This window comes from Sinohyriopsis cumingii, chromosome 7, assembly GCF_028554795.1.
Source record: "Sinohyriopsis cumingii isolate HCF-2022 chromosome 7, ASM2855479v2, whole genome shotgun sequence".
Classification (NCBI taxonomy): Eukaryota; Metazoa; Mollusca; class Bivalvia; order Unionida; family Unionidae; genus Sinohyriopsis; species Sinohyriopsis cumingii.
In genome coordinates, this window is record NC_142967.1 from 79,468,276 (window position 1) to 79,489,249 (window position 20,974).

A 20,974-nucleotide genomic window follows, 5' to 3' on the forward strand; every position below is an offset into this window, starting at 1 on the left:
ATCAACTATCTGAATTTGCTAGTTGATTTACATGGGAACCTGTGCGTCTAACACAGCTAACACATTTCACGTGCACCGACAGCAGGTGTTTAGATATTTTGGAACATTTTAACAACTATATTATTATTATTATTATTATTATTATTATTATTATTATTATTATTTGTGTACTTCAGATAAATCATTTACTTTTAGAGGCACTTGGGCCGTCACCCCCATTCCTTTTCTTCCAAATCAAAACATGTTTTGGCCTACTAGCGTAAAACTTGATAGCTGATCACTACACGTCGGAATTATGTCATGTATAGATCGCAAGAAAACACGTATCATTTGCAATTTATACGCATAAAATTACGATTGTCGATATCAACATCTACAACCTCAGATTTTTTTCATAATAATTCGTCACAACAGTTACTTTTGACGTAAAACTGCGTGTAGTGCCACGTAAATGTTTAATTGCATATATCAAATAAGACCTTTCATTTGAATGATAATTTTTATAATTTTATAATCCAAAAACACATCACAAATATGAATTTTTAATTTTCCGTGTGCAAGAAATATTTTTGCGAGGTGGTTGAGGGGCAACGTCATTTTTTGGGAGGGGAGGGACAAAATAAAAGGTGACATACACATGCTAGTGTACTATCTACTCATTTGTTATGCCAACATTATATAATCTTCTGATCTGCATGCAGCTCTATGGTTTGTAAAGAAAATTAATAAATGCCAGACTATACATTTGATAACATATCTCAGAGGAAGGTTCTCACTGGTTGTCTACGTCTATGTCCCCATCAACCTAAGGTCACCAAGTAACCAAACCTATGTCCCCATCTACTTAGGTACCCTAATGTCTCCATCTACTTAGGTACCCTAATGTCCCCATCTGCTTAGGTACCCTAAATGCACTAGTAATAGAGCAAGTCTTTTTTTTAATAAGAAAATTAATAATTGAGATGAACTGTATTCCATATATACAGACACTGATGTTCCTTTACTATCCAACTACTCCAAGAGATAAAAAAACAAAGAGAGGGGAAAGAAAGCAAATTAAGCACACTAACACAAACCAATCCAACCATTAAATAGGTAAACGACCTTGTACCCCACCCCCACTTCCCCCATGGGGTACATTTAGATAAAAATATAGCAAATTGGCTTGACAGTTACGAGGCACTGTTTTACATTCACGTTTTATGAATATTGGTCTCCGATGTAAATTTACGGTAGACATTCAATCGATGCCTTAGTAAGGGGACAGATGTCGCTAGTTGACGGATTGGCTACCAAATTGTCATTGACTCTCATGTTCAATATCTACTTCATTATTTATGAGCAGTATACTAAACCTAAATTCATCATCCTAGTCAAATTTCAGCTCGTCACTTCTATCACCCTCCAATGAAAGTAATTTTCTGCTTGAATTTTTAACAGATATGGTGCGAAACAAATTTAAATCCGACTTTTTTATGTCTCGGTTCTTCTTACATTTGCTCATTTATACTTTTCCATATACTCAGGGATATTTTACGTGAAAACCACCGATTTATCCGTTCATTTCTTTATCTAAGAATCTAATAATCCAGCTATCCGTCAAATACATCCATCTTTTTATATATTTATCTATGTCTAAAATCCCGTACGACTGTCTGTCTCGATGCAAAATGTATGTTCGTAAAATATCAACATTTTCAAAATATTCCGTATTTGACACCTTACATGTGTTTGAAAAATGGACTAACGAAAAGCCTTCAAAAGTTTGTGATTACAGTTAATTTTTCACTCAAAAAAATTTAAACCATTAAATCACAAGTACTCACTACTGTTGTTGTTATTATTATTATTATTAGTAGTAGTAGTAGTAGTAGTAGTAGTAGTAGTAGTAGTAGGATATTATTGCTTATGACCAAAATAATGGCTTATTGTTGTTATTATTATTATTATTACTTAGTTGATATAAAATTGGAAAGGCTGTGTCGAAGGGTGAGCCATCTTTGTTTCAGTGTGCAAAATGGTTAATTTGTAACAATCAAAGGAAAACCTACCATTTGCGTACAGTAACTGGATTCTGTAATGGATCCCATTGTTTGTCTTCGCCGTTTCGCCTTCCTGTGGAATAGAAACATACAGGTGTTACCAACAAATCCAACTAAGGTTTCAAGCAACTCTTCGCAAGACGTCATAAATATTTAATGATTTTTAATCCAGCAAAATAAATTACTGTGCACCTTTCTTCACAAATGTGTTGATTTCGTACCATAGCGAGAGCAAATGGAATTTATGATTGCGGATTTCTGAATATGCTACGGAAAGAAAATTAGCATATGCTACATTTTCAATGAGCGTCTAATTGGAACTTTGAATTACAAATGAAACTCTATCCACTATTTAGCATATGTCTAAGTTTACATTTCTTTCTACCATAACCTAAAACAATACTGACCGAAACCACGCTTTAACTAATCTTGCAACTAACGTTTTCTGTGATAACAATTCATGTTACATTCTGGTGCCAACTTAATCTTTGGAACGTAGCTTAATTTAACAGATCTTGTTCGAACGACATGTCGTTAGGCGAGTGAAATAAAATAATGAATACAGGGTATAGTCCCATCTGATATTGGTCAAATTAATTTCCTCTGCAGGTTTCACACGCCGAAATCTTTTGTCTTAACGACTGGATTTAGCGATTTCACTGCAGATGCGAAGGAGTAGGTGTTCCATTTCTTACCGTAAAAGTGGACATATTTTTCTTACGTTAATTTTCCTAATAAAATCCAACTTAGCTAACCACAGCTATAATGATCACACTGATGCTTTACAGACAAAAACAGCCCTCTATACAAAATCACGAAAATTAAACCTTCAAAATGCCCCAAGTATGTACTTTTGGCAGCGTAGAAATGTCCCCATCTTGGGTACGTGGCAGATGGGGGAGGGGGTAAATATTCACTTTACAGGATTAAATGTCTTAGTATCTTCAATGATGCTAACACCTCATAGTCTCCTATTAATCTACTTATTACCAAAGGAACTAGGATCAATGTATATGGCCGAAGTATTGATATATTGTACGCAAAATACAGCCCCCTGCCTGTTGTCATAGTTGTCCACTCTTTTTAATCTTTCTTAACAAAACAATATCGAAAAATAAATGCCAGCGAAGCATTAAATCAAACAAATTGGTCTAAATCCACACCCTGTCCTACCCAACCAGTATCCCTATCATGAATACTTTGCCAAAAAAATGGTCATCAAGAATACTTTTGTTATTTTTCTGTTATGTGTTCTGTTATGTCTCCCGTGTGTCCCAATCATGAACAACACGTTATGTAAATCCCAATATAAAAGGAAAGATAACGACCGAGTGTGACTATTTTACCCACTTTTTCACCTATATGTGACGCAGGGCACCCTAAAGATGCATATCTTAAAATATTCACCGTCACATGTTTTACCAAACATATAAAAACTGGAGATTTATACTGGTTATATTCAAGGCGACATCTATGTGATAATTCATATACATGGGTGAGCATTAAAAGAAAATGAAACGACGGTGATCATATATATATATATATATATATATATATATATATATATATATATATATATATATATATATATATACAGCATTTAACGTACTTTAGTGAGTTGTCTTGTGATACTACATGTCGAATTATACGTATATCAGTGAGTTATTTTTTCATACTATATTGCAAATTAGACGTATTCTGGTGAGCTATCTTGTAATACTATATCGCGATTAGACGTATTTCAGTGAGGTATCTTTTCATATTATATAGCGAATTATACGTATTTCAGTGAATTATCTTTTCATACCATATTGCGAATTATACGTATATCAGTGAGTTATCTTTTCATACCATATTGCGAATTAGACGTATTTTGGTGAGCTATCTTGTGATACTATATCGCGAATAATACGTATTTCACTGAGTTATGTTTTCATACCTTATTGCGAATTTTAAGTATATCAGTGAGTTATCTTTTCATACCATATTGCGAATTATACATATTTCAGTGAGTTATCTTTTCATACCATATTGCGAATTATACATATTTTAGTGAGTTATCTTTTCATACCATATTGCGAATTATACATATTTCAGTGAGTTATCTTTTCATACCATATTGCGAATTTATTACTCCTCTTGCTTTCATAGGCTTTGCACGAATCACATTTTATATCATACAAAATGCAGAGGCACAAACTTCTGGCAATATATTTTATTCACATTTTAACCACACAAAAATAAAACAGAAAGAAAGGAAAATCGATTTTAATTAATAAAATCATTTCAACAGAAAGTGGTATGTAGGAGCAGAAAGTTTGACACTCCACGCAATAATCACACTTAATTACAACAATAATCACACTTCATTACAACATCGAGATTTGCCTGATTACTGCTTATATCTTCACTTTAAGCTGTTTTATCCCCAGTGCGGTTGTGTTTATTATAAATGTATACCCCCTAGAGAGTATTACAAGTCATTAAGTCCTTTAAAGTCCTTTATCTGACCCCTTCTCCAGTCCATTAGTCCCAGCGTATTTGTACTTCATTCTTGTTTTTTCTTCTTTCACATCTGTTGATGTGTACAGTAAAATGTTTCTGACGTAAATACTTATTAGAGGCTGTCGGATATTATGACAATATTGTATGTATTATTTTCTTTTAACATCTCAATATCGTGTTTCAATATGGGCAATATTATGCCTTCAGTAATTACATCAGTGACATTATATAAATAAATATTACTGTTGACTAAGAGAGGGTTTGAAAGAAGCCGATATTTAGTCATCTATATATCTTTATGGATTTTATGCCGATTTTAGCGATGACTTTTGTAGATAAATGACGTTTAAAGCATTACTCACTCTCACAGAAACATTTAAGAGTCAAATTTACCTAAAACCAAAAAGGCCTTCGCAAAAACATAAGGTTTCCTAAAACGACCATTGACTAATTTGATATATAAATCTCTACAGCTTTTCCAGCGTAGATAAAAGTAACGCTAATTTTAAAGATTATTTTCTTTTAGAAAACTATTTTGGGTTTAATAAGGAATTAATCGTTTGCTGAACCAGCAGTAAGTTTATGTTTCTCTGTCTGTCTGTCTGTCTGTTATCTGTTTCTGGACGCTAATTAATTGGTTGTTATTGTTTTATGTACCTATGTGGTGTTCCCCTCTCTCTCAATTCGGGTGACCCAGGTGGTTGAGTGATTTAAGTCGCCTTTACAAATCACTTGGGTTCTTCGTCCACCAAATATATTGGCCGTCATCTATATCCTATCATGTGCTCAAAATGGCATTAAATCCAACCATCTCTCTCTCTCTCTCTCTCTCTCTCTCTCTCTCTCTCTCTCTCTCTCTCTCTCTCTCTCTCTCTCTCTGCCTGTATGTCTCTTTTTCCTATAATTTTAGAAGTTTAGTTAGATATCGCTTGTTGCTGATTTTAGCAATTGCCTGGATGTTTTGTATGCATTTCATTCGCAGTACATATGCTGCAGTAAATTTAAATTCTTTTAAAATTGTATATATAAGGAGGATACTTTTCTTTTTAAAAATCTATCAGAAGTTATGAACGCGTTTCAAAGGACTATTTTAGTTTCATTTTAAATACTAGGTCGGTGTCAATTTAACCATTTGTATAACTCACCTTAATCAAATTCTAACGAGGTGTTAGTAATTTACTTGAGTTAAATGTATACTGGCCTTTGTCGTGTAATTTAAAGAGTCAATGTTATGGTCTAACTCGTTTCTACTTTGAAATGCAACAGATCGGCAAGAGTACGTAGTAAAACCATGGACGAGTCATTGTAGTAGTCGCACAAAATGTTAATGTATAACCATTACATACGCACATTAAGGAAACTCTCTTATGAAATGATTGAGTACTTAATTTTCTACAATCTTCTAGTTTTACATAGCTAAGGGTCCAAGCAATCCAAAATCAAAAGAGATTAATCAGCAGCTATGCTTTTTATTACGTTTCTCATAGTTGAATACATAGACAATTCATTGTTGAATATATATATATATATATATATATATATATATATATATATATATATATATATATATATCTCAGCTACCTGTCTTTACAAAGAAACTCATAGTTGAATATATATTCCAGATAAATATCTTTACATAAAAAGTTATAGTTGAATATATATATATATATATATATATATATATATATATATATACCAGATACCTGTCTTTACAAAGAAATTCATAGTTGGATATATATATATATATATATATATATATATATATATATATATATATATATATATATATATATATATATATATATATATATATATATATATATATATATATATATAGTTTGTGTTAATTATATCTCACAGTTCAACTCACTGGAAAACAATTAGGCAAAAGTGACGTCATCTCGATGACATCATAATGTAATAAACATGTCATTTCGAGCTGACCATTAAGTGTTGATTTTACAAAAGCATTCTACCTTAACTATGACTTAAATCACCACCCTACCCCTAACGCTTATGTCTTCCTCAAATATATACATTAAATATTAGTTTGGTAAAATGTTATTCGGTTTATCCACAAAATACGGGAAGAGATAACAAGTACGAAAGTATAAAACTTTTTGTTGCACCCGTACCTCTACACTTTGAAGAACGTAAAGTTGTCAGTTTTATATGCTTGGTATTACATACATAGTTAATTTATCAATAAATATTCTTTGGGACATAAAACAAAGAACCCATAAAAGGAAAATCCGATCATATTTTCATAATACTCTGCAATTTGAGTTGCCATTTCATCGTAACTTCTGATATTTCCAGAACATTTTAATAAGGTAGAACTAACACACAAATGTTCACTGTTGACAATAAAACTAGTAGTGTTGCCCACCACAGATGAGTTCAATGCGATGTCTTTCTAGTTCCTTGAAAATGGAAAACAAAAATGAACCCATATGCTGAGTATGTTCGTACGTACATGTATTACAAACTGGGCCTGGCCAATCCATGAACTTTGTTTATATGCGGAAGTGATTGCTGTGTTATCTTATCATGTGTCGAAATTAATGGTTATTTATCGTCACGTGGCTTTGAAGTAACGACAGATGTGTTGTTCATTTCAATTAAGTCGTCTTCTTTATATTCAATTAATTGTGTAGTAGCCTTAATAGATTTTCACAGAGACTGTTTGGTCTAGCCCAATTTTGATGGGGATCGGATATCACGCAATCTGAAACGGGTCCACAGTAATTTAAAGTCACAGTTACATCATGAAATTTTAAATAAAATAGTCTCACTTGACATGACAAATATATACATGCCATGTATTGTTTAAAATTTAAAACTATTTAATTTTTATAGTAACATGCATAAGATCATAAATAAATCGTTCGTCTCAAACAATTATGATTGTGAAATTAGATTTACAATCAATTTTATTGACGTTATCTTGTTGTAATATATTTGTGACTGGTTATCGTGTTTTCTATATACTTTTACTGTTCTTCAAAAGGAAAAAAAAAAAGAGACGAAGCCAGTGCTTAATACCATTAGATGAAGTGGAAGGGAATATAAGAAAATATGTAGCCCCATTACAGAAATAATCTGCACGTATCAAAAGCCCGTATATACGTGTGGTTCTACACTAAAGTCTTTCTTTCCTTTATCTATGCTTAACTGTAATATTCATCAAATTAGTCATATTTATGTTACGAAGGAAATAATTTTGTTTTATATTCCCATATATTTTTGTTCATCTTCTTTATTAATACGAATAAAGTATTAGATTGTATTTTGACTAAAGATGGATGTTACCTTTATTTGATTAACGATAGTATACAGTACCAGATGACGATCTTCAATGCAACTCAAAGTAATTCCGCTCACTCGAGCGATTATCTTTCTAAATTATGCATTGTACAAAATTAAAATGATTAATGGCTTCGTTTTGCTACTAAATATTTAATTCCCTGGTGTTATGAAATAACGGGAAAAAATGTCGCACACTAATACGGACACCTCTGCGTTGCGATGAGATATCCTTTAACTAAAACATTTTTTCTTCCTCAGCATTTCTAATGTGAAGCTTAAAGAATGTTTTCCCCAACTACTTCAACGCTGGTTGCTAACTGTCCTGCCAATAAATTATTTATACGTTTTGTGAAAGCGTAAAACATGTTTTTGCGTTTTACTGAGGTCTTATTACCGAATGCACTCGCTTATAAAAACATGTCCAACTGCAAGCTGGACAGACCCATATCTCTGCCGTCCCACAATGCGCCTGAAAATCTGGGTCTGTGCAGTTTATTTGTAGTAATCAGTGGAACAAACAACACAGACTCTACGTGTGCATTATGCTACGGCTGATCAGGATTTATGTTACTTGTAGTTGGACTCCACTATTAACGAATAAAGATGGTATGTGCCTTAAAGTGAATAAGAATGGATCATTAGCGTCATCAAGTGAGTCTTTCAGGATATGGAAAAAATAAAGGGGCACAGTAAGTGGAAGATACAGAAGACATTTCATCGATTCCGATTTTTCATTGACAGTTTCCGATTACAATTGACGCTATGTGCAATCTTATTTTTTGTTAGGATCATTTATATGACAGCGCTTTCTAAGGTTATGGTCATTCACACAGTTTACTTAACTAAAATATTCCTGATATATTTTCTTTTTTTTTTTTGTTATTTATTTTTTATTTCTAAGACTATGCGCTAAATATTGCTAATACAAGTTTCTGTTCCGGGTAGAGTTTCTGATAAAATATCGGTAACTATGTTTTCTAAACACCCCAAAGAAAACTAAATAATATCCACATATGGAAGATATGAATAATTCAGACGGGTATACAATTTAATTATGTTCCTACCTAGGGGTATAAAATATATTACTATCGCACCACTATGGATGGTTGCACTCGTGTTAGAATATCAGAATACGACCCTTGTCTCCGGTGCGAATTGGTGAACCAGCCCATCTGTTGTCTTGAATAACTAATTAGGCAACAGAAACGGGTTAAACCAAAAGTGGTGATTTCTGATGTGACAATATGAAACTACAATTTTATTTACAGAGAGAGAAAAAGAGAGAGAGAGAGAGAGATGGAGAGAAGAGAGAGGAGAGAGAAAGAGAGAGGAGAGAGAAAGACAGATGGCATGTCAGTCTCGGAAAACACAAAAAGTAAAATAACTGGCACAGAAAAGCAGAGTATGATTGATTTCTCTCAATATTATAACTACAGAATGCTAACAGACACGTTATTTGAGATTTTATTTTGTTGTAGACAAATGAATGCTTTTGATCATCTGAGTGGATGATAGACATTTAGAATAGGATAAGCAAATGGTGTATATATACATCTGGGTTGAGTCCCACATGGCGTGTCCAGTAGCATTATATATATATATATATATATATATATATATATATATATATATATATATATATATATATATATATATATATATATATATATATATATATATATATATATATATATATATATATATATATATATATATATATATATATATATATATGTGTGTGTGTGTGTGTGTGTGTGTGTGTGTGTGTGTGTTACAAAATAACACCAAATTATGTATTGCATATGAATTATAGTGTTTTTACGTTACGTCAGAATTTTCATGATAAACATGTAGGTTGTTCGAATCTCAAACCTGAGACTTACTTGGGAAATCTTACCATGGAAATATTAGATTTCAGGACAGAAATATAAAGAATGCACAGAAGAACTAATATTTCTAATGAGATATGTTAACAACCGCAATTTGCAATAGCTCAACAGTTTCTAATTTATAAACTGTTATTTGTCAATTTGAGGTTCCTATTTATAAACAGTTATAATGATTTTGTGGTTTTAATTTATAAACTGATATAATGAATTTGAGGTTCTAGTCTATAAACTGTTATAATGAATTTGAGGTTCCTATTTATAAACTGTTATAATGAATTTGAGGTTCCTATTTATAAACTGTTATAATGAATTTGAGGTTCCTATTTATAAACTGTTATAATGAATTTGTAGTCTTAATTTATAAACTGTTATAATGAATTTGAGGTTCTAGTTTATAAACTGTTATAATGAATTTGAGGTTCTAGTTTATAAACTGTTATAATGAATTTGAGGTTCCTATTTATAAACTGTTATAATGAATTTGTAGTCTTAATTTATAAACTGTTATAATGAATTTGAGGTTCTAGTCTATAAACTGTTATAATGAATTTGAGGTTCTAGTTTATAAACTGTTATAATAAATTTGAGGTTCCTATCTATAAACTGTTATAATGAATTAGTGGTCTTAATTTATAAACTGTTATTATGAATTTGAGGTTCTAGTTTATAAACTGTTATAATGAATTTGAGGGTAATAACAATTATGCATATGTTCATATGTAATAGAATAAAATCTAAAATTAAAAATTCTGTTTCTATTTGATTACTTTAAGAAATGAAAAGTGATCAATAAAAAAAATATTTACCTCTTCTTTCTCCACGAAGCCGATGAAAGCTGTTCTCTCAATCTCAATGGGTTGACCTTGTCTGTCATACAGAGCAAGAACAAAGTGAAAAAAATTACTTTTCCTCAAGTTAGTAGGGGGCTGTTTCTCGAAGTGAGCCCTGCCCACCCCGACACTGAAAAACATTAAACAAATTTATATACAACTTATGTACGAGTATATGTTTAGAGTCACAGTTGATAATATTTGTTGCGTCAATTAGATGTACGAAAAGATTGCAAAGTAATAACTGATAAACCTAATTAATTATCAAATATACATTATTTGAATGCGAGTTCCTGCTTTAATTTACGAATAATCGGTTATACATTTTTTGCATGACTTCCAAAAGAAAAACTAAAAGTATAAAAACTACAAAAATAATGGTATCATTCAATTTGAAAATATGGTAATGAAAATGTAGACTCAGTATGTTTTAATATTACTTATACAACATCTGTTTCTATCTATATCAAATTCAGTAGAATTTGAACAGTTCACAAAAGAGACATTTACCTTATATGTCTCATGCTTGGTCGAATTAAAGATTATTATTAATAAACCAATTTATTCAATTTGACAAAATTAAAATGTTTTGGGAAGGCACGGGTAAATTCGATGCTTTTATTTCTCTTTCAGAGTTTGCTGGCGACGTTATACATGCTAAAAATAAATTTTGCACATTCCCCTTTTGAGATTACAGAAACTGTACAATAGAAATTTCATCACCAAACTTATTTTTGTTATGATAGTCCGAACAGAAACAATGGCAACTGAGATGAAAATAAAAATATAAAGACCAAACAATGCATGTGGAAAGATTTATCAGATGAAAGTAAAAATGACTTGAGTAAAAACTAATATTGATGCATAAAACAAAAACCATCCATTTATTTACTGATAAATAGAACTGGTAGTATCTCTAACAGAAACAAAAACGTTGATACGGAAGAAATAAAATATGATTAAAAAAAATATTAAAGAATTTTTCAGGGGATAATTTAGATGAATAGAGACGTCAATAAAATATTTCCAATCAGGGCATGTTTTCTTGTATATGCCTTCAAAACCAACTAAAAATCCCATTATCTTTAAAGAGTCCATTTTCTTCTGGCTGTTGTCTCTTGAAAAGCATTGAGAAAAATAAATACACTCTGTAAATTATCAATACAATCAAACTAATTTTGCAGAGCTATGGGAGTACTTTTTTGCATTCGAATTAACCTTTCTCAAGAACTTATCCCAAAAGATATGACGTTTTATGCTACCGATGTCAAGTAAATTCTTTCGGACAAACCATGTGGGACTACAGCTCAGGGTTCTAGCCCGGATAAAGTTAAGAAATGTTGATTGTATGATGAAACACGTCCGCCGCAGTTGTTAGTTTATTAGAATGCACTACCCTTTACATTGACTATGATATACGGGCCTTTAGAGATCTCTAGAACACAATATGCTACTGGGAGTTGGTTCTTTCCCCATCATCATTCAGAGGCATTCATTTTGCAAGAGAACAATTTACCCCGATTTTTTTGTTTTGGTTTTATTCTCTGTACCGATTATTAAAATGCATTGGCTTTAAAGAAGAGTACATTTTAGGGTCATTAAGAGAGATTAATTTGTTTTGCGACAGAACAATAATAAATATCAATATTCGGAGGATACTCGCCTCTGATCGACCGCTGTGGGCTGCATCCAATTTCTCACTGAACCAACCTGGGCAGAAACCGGCTCTGCTTTCATGGGCGTTAGTTCCAAGCACTTCCCTTGGTCTGACGTTAAACCAAACATCAACGTAACTCCTTCTGTATCATCTACGTATTTATGTCATCAAAATCACAACTTAGAATTTTGACTGTCGGAAGTGTTTTCAAAATTATTTTTAAGACAGGGTTTCTAAACATTGAATTTCCCTGTTTCCTAGCTCGTGCCGTTGTGTAAATTCCCCAAACCTTTATGAATCCAACACACTTTTAGCTAGAAGATGCGGTTTTCGAATTTTCCTGGAGACAAGTTTGAAGCCACGTAAGGTCACACAGAAAGACTATGTATTGATAGCATATTACTCTCACCGCGATCTCACCCGGGTTCTGAACTTTGGTCCCGGCGGAACGCCTTTTGTTGCAATTCCGATCAACTCGTAAGTAAGATGTCCCATTAGACTTCCGCCATCCGCCGGGATATCCAGCCTCCGAGAGGCGTAACTTCAGTCCACCAATCAAATTCTAACAATTTAGGAAGATGTTAAAATTCTCCGCCCATTGGCCATCACAGCCAACCTTCCGAATCAACTTATCCAATTATAAAGCACTTGCGTTTTCTGTTGGTATAAGCACGCACATGTTATTTTCATAGCATTTAGAATTTCGCACCATCTGGACATTTTGTTGGTATCGCAATAACACACAAAATGACGATAGGGCGCTGGTATATAATGCTGTTGCAGAATATCATAAAATGATGGCAGACACGATAGTATGCCGATGTGGATGGAATTTCACCGTTTTAAAGCCTAAACAAATGTTCAAACACTTACTGCAGTGGTTCGTTTGCAAGAGATTAAATATTTATTTTAAATACACATGAAACGGTTTATTGAAGGATACGTTTTAAGTATTATACTATGTAAAATCAATGATTCATACAATTCAAAAGGTATGTTTCAATGTTCTTTTAAGTCTACATTTGTATGTGGGTCAGTTCCTACCCAATGTATTTCATCTTTGGGCAATATAATTCAGTGAAGATAACAATATAAAAGAAAATCTGTGTTTTTACACATAAGTCTATTTTCTTATCTATTTTGCGCTGTAATTTGTCTATATGTTCACTTTTATTTTCTTTCCACTACATTAACTGCAACAACAAAAATCAGAAAAACCCAAAATGATTGGACATGTGTGTAATTGCTTGTGTATTTATCTGTTCACGCTTTCTAAAAATGTCGGAAAGATAAGCAGGTAGAGTACCGTTTTAACGTAATTTTTATGTACATTTTTTTTAGCCGGTGATTTTTCTTATTGTTATTATTATAGCTATGACGATATATATATATATATATATATATATATATATATATATATATATATATATATATATATATATATATATATATATATATATATATATATATATACATACATACATACATACATACATACATGAATATATGTCTTACACACGTACAAAAGAGGGAGAAGATTTAATGTCTCATAGTTATATTTTATTTTATTTCTCATTTCTCTTTTCTGTTTCTTGGGTAATTTTATAGTTCTCGTTGTACACTTACATATGGATAGAAAAATGGTCTACATACATTTTGTACAAAGTTTCGTTTATTTTAACATTCATCCATATATGTGGCTGATAGATACGTTTGCCTGCAATCGGATTTTCTGTCTGTCTGTTTCAAGCACAAAATCGCCAAAATTATTTCCACTCAAAACTATTCTTATATTTAAAAGAAAATGCACGTATTGTTGATTGTAAATGTCTTCTATGAAGTAAACAATACAAACAGTGATTCGTTATCTATACATGGAGATCTAATTCAGTTTTACATTCATCAGTATGATTGTTAATCTACCTTTAATCAATTTTTAAAAAAATCAATTCCCCAAATGAATTCAATAAATAAGTCATGTTTACTTTTGTAAAGATAAATACGAAAAAGTCAAATTATGAATAATTATATCATAAATGCAAGCATCTGCATTAACTACGAAAGCAACAAATATTGTACTAACATTATTTTCGGCGGTCCAAAATAACAGTTTTCTACTCTCTTTAATGCAAAATCATCATATTTTTTGGGAAAATATGTTTATGCCCTTAGATATCCAACACAAGCGCCTCTAACCAAGAAGGTACCACGCTGTCCAGTCAAATATAAAGTCATATATTCAACTTTTTCTCACCGATACCGATGCGGAAGAGGAAGAAAACGCAGTCCATAAGTTATTTGCAAACTGTTTCGGTATTGTTGCTTTCTTTGTAACACGGTATAGTTTTTGACTTTATATAAACTGCTTAAATGATCCTTTTTATGTGCTTCAGGAAAATTAAACGTATTATATTCAGATATTTCAGGGAATAAAATTCGTTACTGCCAGGAATTCATGATTTAGAAAAACAAGTAATGCTAGTTAAATTCAAATATCGTAAAAGGATATGAAAAGGAATTGGCAATATAAAAATAAAACTTTTTAAAAGGTTCATAAATAGAAAAATAATGCTTAATTAAGGGATAAAGGAATATTTTGAGGTTGACAATTTTCCAGCTTTTTGTCGATTCTCTGTTACATTTATCAGGTACTTAAATTTTGACATTCTGGTTCACCATTATGTTAGTTGTATGAAATTGTTGTGGTCCTAACAATTAAAACATTAAAAACATTATTAAAGCTAGATAAAAGGCCTATTATGCAGTAAGATTTTATAATCAATATTTTAATCCTCTTGTGTATGCTTTTTGGAAGGGTGTATCTTTCTAAAGTTTTACACAATGTTTCCTTTGTATTTTTAGAACATAGCTTATTTTAAAGCCTGAATTGCGCTGACGTGCCGTTAAGCAACATCCATCCATCCATCCTTACCTTCATGCATACCTACCTATGTGTGTGCGTGCGTGCGTGTGTACGTTCATACATACATGCATGTATGCATACACACATACATACATACATACATACATACATACATACATGCATGTATGCATACACACATACATACATACATACATACATACATACATACATACATACATACATACTTCAATCATCAATGGAAAATGTTCAAAGTTTTCATTATTCTTTTTTCTTCCTAACAAAGTATATCTGACAATTCTTTCCACATTTGTATACAACAAAAAAATAGATGTCAAACGTTGAAACAAACCAAACAAGAAACTGTCTTTCTAATGTTTCGTTTTTATGACAGTACAACTCCAAAGAGGGGAAGAGAAGTTAAAGAACATGGACAAAATGCAATCAGTCAATCAGAATGTTTCAATTCATAGTATATTTATAGTCCTTCTTACTGAATATAGTCAACAATAAAGGCTCTAAAAAAACAAAAAACAACAACAACGAACACTCCCCCCCCCCTCAGAAACAGCTAAGATTTCTGTAACTTGCCTATCGGGTCATGTGATATTTGTTTTTTCTGATTTATATAACTTGCTTATTGGGTCATGTGGTATTTCATCAGATTTTTAAAACTTGCCTATCGGATCACCTGATTTTTTCATCGGATGAAAAATCAGCTTTTGTTTTAAGATATATCGAACTCGACTATTTTGAATCTTATATCGAAATTAACTATATTGATCTTATATCGAAATCTACTACACTGATCTTATATCGAAATCTATTATATTGATCTTATATCGAACTGGACAAAATTGACTGTTATGAGTGTTTGATTCAACTTTGATCTTATATCGAAAATCAACTATATTTAATCTTATATCGAAATATAGTATATTGATCTTATATCGAAATATACTATATTGATCTTATATCAAAATCTACTATATTGATCTTATATCCAACTGGACAAAATTGACTGTTATGAGTGTTTGATTCTTTCATGATATTGTACTCCTTGAAATTCCAAAATGTCTTTTCTTCGGTTTGCAAAGTTTGGTCAAATATTTATATCTCAGATGAGGTGGAGAGTTAATTCACCATTAGACCGCTTTCAACGTTTAATGTCGTATGTTGGTATACTGCTATATAAAATTTACCAATTTAAACATGAAATTGGAACTCCACGTCAACTGATTGAAATATAAATATTTTGAGTGTGTAGTTATGATTTTACCTCATGTTTGAAGAGACCTCAAAATGCAGTAGACGGACGCCGGTACGTACGCACACAAAACACGCACGTGTTTGTGTGATTGAGTACGCTTACTTTGACATTGTTTTTACTCGTGCAAATCGATTATAAAAAAAACAAACTGATTTTGTAAATATTGTCCTCGTTTGCCTCGATAAACATTGAACTGGCGCTGGCAGAAGTGTCTAAGACGTCTTCATCAAAGCACGATATAACAAATGAGTCAACTATTGTCTGTATTAACTTACGATTAAAAAATTGACATGTAATAAACGATCAGTCAAGAATGTGTTCCAAAATAAGTCATTGAATAAGTTTTTTCGTGAGCAATATATATATATATATATATATATATATATATATATATATATATATATATATATATATATATATATATATATATATATATATATATATATATATATATATATATATATATATATATGCGCATGCAGTTGCATGATATCATAAATAGGTAGGCAGGTGGTCCGATATCGACTGAAAGATATCAGACTGACTGGTAGGTAGTCAGCTGCATAGATAGAAAAAGATACAGAATTATAATTATTTTTCGAATTGGGCAGAAAAGGTATGTACGCTTGTCACGTGCAAATCGCCTTTCACCTTTGCAAAAAAAAATGTAACGACTTATTTCCATACATCAAAATTGGAGTTCAGTTTTCAAATTAGTATTTATTTTTGGTTATATGTTATGGCAACGTTTATTTTCACTTACAAATTTATATTCTGGTGTCTTTTTGAATTGCATATAACTAAAGGTCACATATAGCAAGCATGTGCATCCAACGTCCCACGACCTGGTTTTATCCGCTTATTTACATCATAGGGTGTGGTTTTAAAATTCGTTTCTCCAGCCCTGGATGAAGTTGTACTTTCCTGACTTGTAGTATATTGCTTGTGTACAAATAAATGAAAGTACGAAAAAGAAGGTTGAATTATCGAAGAGTTGAGACAAGTAATATAATCTGCTCTTTTTTTCTTTTCTTTTCGAATGACAGAGTGATAATAATAACAATAATAATAATAATAATAATAATAATAATAATAATAATAATGATAATTCCGTTATTTATCTATAAGCAGAGTTAATGTATTCCGATTTTATGACAATAAAATGATTCAACAGGTAAAATGCCCATCCTCTGCCAAAAAAATAAAAACTATTGAATGTTGTTTAGAGTGTCATTAATACGAGTGATGGGGATCGTGTCTATTGTCATAATTATGCTTACCATCGTTGTTGACGGAGAACCAATCAATTTAAACAGACAAGATGCAATTAGTGATATTTTGATTTGGTCAAATAACTATTTATCGGGCGCATGCTGACATATCGAATGCAGAGATGATTGCCGGAAGGCAAACATTCAATATTGGTTGTGCCCTTACTTACACGTGCCTCTGAATGGTATCACGCGCAATTTCAAATTAACCCCATTTGGATCATGCCATTTTAAATATCGAAAATAATGTTCAGTAAAGGCAATATGTTCTGTGTCCAAGAAGCGGGTTGAATCGAAAAACTGCCAATTACACAGAAGTGAAATTTTATGTGTTAAACAATTCCAAATCATTTTAGTTTGAGACCTAATTTCAAAAACGATAATCGAAGAGCTTTAAGTTTTAGAATCGTGCTGTGTATGATCATGTGTGTAGTTTATATCGACACTTGTAGTGACAAATTTTTTAGCTCAGATTCACCCCTTTTCAAAGAGCTATAAACTTGCTTTGGTATTCAACGATATCTTATCAAATATAAGCTTGCTTTGTTATTCAACGATATCTTATGAAATTTTAAAATTACTTTGTTATTCCACGCTATCTCTTTAAAGCTTATCTCTTCCAACTTACTGGAGCTACTGTATTTAAACAGATGAAGTCAGATATGTGTAGGGAGATGGTCCATGATTAAATATTTGTCAGTTTCTTAGGAATACACGTTGATACAGGAGATTTGGAAATTTATCTGTAAAAACAAATCTTTATGAACGAGTATTATGTAATGTAGACAGAGATAGCAGTTTGGGGCTTTTTTGTACGGGACAGAAAAATCAAGCTGGAATCATATATAATTTGTTATGATCCGTTCCACGCTATAATCGTATATAATTCGTTATGATCCGTTCCACGCTGGAATCGTATCTAATTCGTTATGATCCGTTCCACGCTGGAATCGTATCTAATTCGCTATGATCCGTACCACGCTGGAATGGTATATACTTTGTTATGATCCGTTCCACGCTGGAATCGTATATAGTTTGTTATGATCCGTTCCACGCTGGAATCGTATATAGTTTGTTATGATCCGTTCCACGCTGGAATGGTATATACTTTGTTATGATCCGTTCCACGCTGAAATCGTATATAGTTTGTTATGATCCGTTCCACGCTGGAATCGTATATAGTTTGTTATGATCCGTTCCACGCTGAAATCGTATATAGTTTGTTATGATCCGTTCCACGCTGGAATCGTATATAGTTTGTTATGATCCGTTCCACGCTGAAATCGTATATAGTTTGTTATGATCCGTTCCACGCTGGAATCGTATATAGTTTGTTATGATCCGTTCCACGCTGAAATCGGACTTAATTCATTTCAAGCTGGAAATGTATATAATTCGTTTTGACTCGTTCCAAGCTGGATTCAGTCATAAGTACACATTCACACCCCTCCAATTATCTTTTTATCTTTGGGTGTACAAAACTGAACGTCGAAAGTGAGAGAAACTAAGAAGAAAAAAGATATGGGATGGATTGGTAAATAAGTACATAAACATATATATATATATATATATATATATATATATATATATATATATATATATATATATATATATATATATATATATATATATATATATATTTATTTATTTATTTATAAGGTAGATATATCAATGAATGAATATATACATTAATAACGATGAAGAATTTTCATGTCGTTCTTTTATATTAGCAGTGCTAGATTAATAAGTTTTCATCAAGCTGAGTAATTGGCGTAAAATGTTATCGTGAGAGTATTTTATATGACAGATTGCAAATAAAAGATAATTTCGTAAAACTTATTTTGTACAAATCGCATAAATCTTTTATGTGATGTATCCACGTCTTTTCATATTCTTTTGTTTATATTTCACATCTCTGTCTCGTTCTGTATTAGGTCGACTTAGGTGGACCACCATATTGGATTTTTCTTCATTTTTTAAAATAAAAAGTTACACAGTTATTTTAGCTTTTGGTGTAATACACCTCTTACAAACAGACGTCGTTCTAAGAATGTTTTACTTCTATTCTGGACTGAATTCGTGCTTCAACAATTGTATGAATGCCACTTATCCAACATGGGCCCACGATTCGAGTGATCTGACAAACCGTGACAAGCTGCTCCTTTGTTCTTATAGTGGGTAAATGATTTGTGTGTTTGACACCAAATGTTAAGGTTTGTCTCGTGCCGGTCGCTACCAACAACCTGAACATATCACTTTGCCGCGTGCAGCCAGCGTATTAAAGATCAACAACCGTGCTAATTATTTCAACTCGAGTCATTAATTTCTAGCCTCAAGCCCAAAGCAACCCGCTTTTAGGACAACGGGACGCTCATCTGTTAACCAGACTATATATATATATATATATATATATATATATATATATATATATATATATATATATATATATATATATATATATATATATATATATATATATATATATATATATATATATATATAATATACTGTAGAAGATGAATAAGTAATCATAATACCAGAAACTATGCGTTAAATTCAATCGTAGCCGTTCAGTTGGCACGACATTGTGTTGTAATACATCATATGTTCAACAGTTATTGACAATAGACGAGAAAAGCTGTCGTAATTATATATATATATATATATATATATATATATATATATATATATATATATATATATATATATATATATATATATATATATATATATATATATATATATATATATCATCAATGCCATCTCACCTCTGTTTGCGTGGGTTCGAGTCTTGGGTTCGGCCAATGTGGGCACGTGAGAAAGCTTGCCAGTAGCTTCTCGTGAGTCCGTGGTTCTTTCCGCGGTTTTACAGGGTTCTTCCTCTACCATTAATACTGGCCGCCATGTATAGCCTATCGTGTGTTGAAAAATGGCGTTAAACCCTACTCTCTCTCTCTCTCTTTCTCTCTCAGAATGTACAGCGAAGTTATCTCTACAACAATGTGCACCTGAACATCAATAGTTAAACGTTTTCAACAAACTCGATCATACGGTGAGGAAGTAAGTCACAGTCTTTACAAAATATTGAGTCCCCTGTATGGCGATGTTGGCAGCAGCACAATGTGCAAACTGTACAATTCCCTGACAGTAATAGATGGGTTTCACAATCACCGAGAATTAGATCGAAAGCGAGTTTTAGGATGCTTGCGTCTTGTATGGACTCAGGTCACAATTGTTTTTCTTATATTGTCCCTACATTTGTTAATCAATACTGAACTTTCCATTGTGTCCAAATCCTAATAAATCATATCTTAATCTAA

At 31.8% G+C, this 20,974-nt stretch overlaps 1 protein-coding gene across 1 annotated transcript in view; it reads right to left on the bottom strand.

Moving 5' to 3' along the window:
* The window catches only part of LOC149795602 (transcription factor COE1-like), a 104,438-nt gene that overhangs the window by 68,260 nt on the left and 15,204 nt on the right, over positions 1–20,974 (bottom strand). The window contains exons 2-3 of the mRNA XM_089963828.1: positions 10,552–10,705; positions 2,052–2,115 (exon numbers count right to left, since the gene is read on the bottom strand). Coding sequence (XP_089819954.1) covers positions 2,052–2,115; positions 10,552–10,705 — 218 coding nt within the window. The remainder of the gene's footprint in view (positions 1–2,051; positions 2,116–10,551; positions 10,706–20,974) is intronic.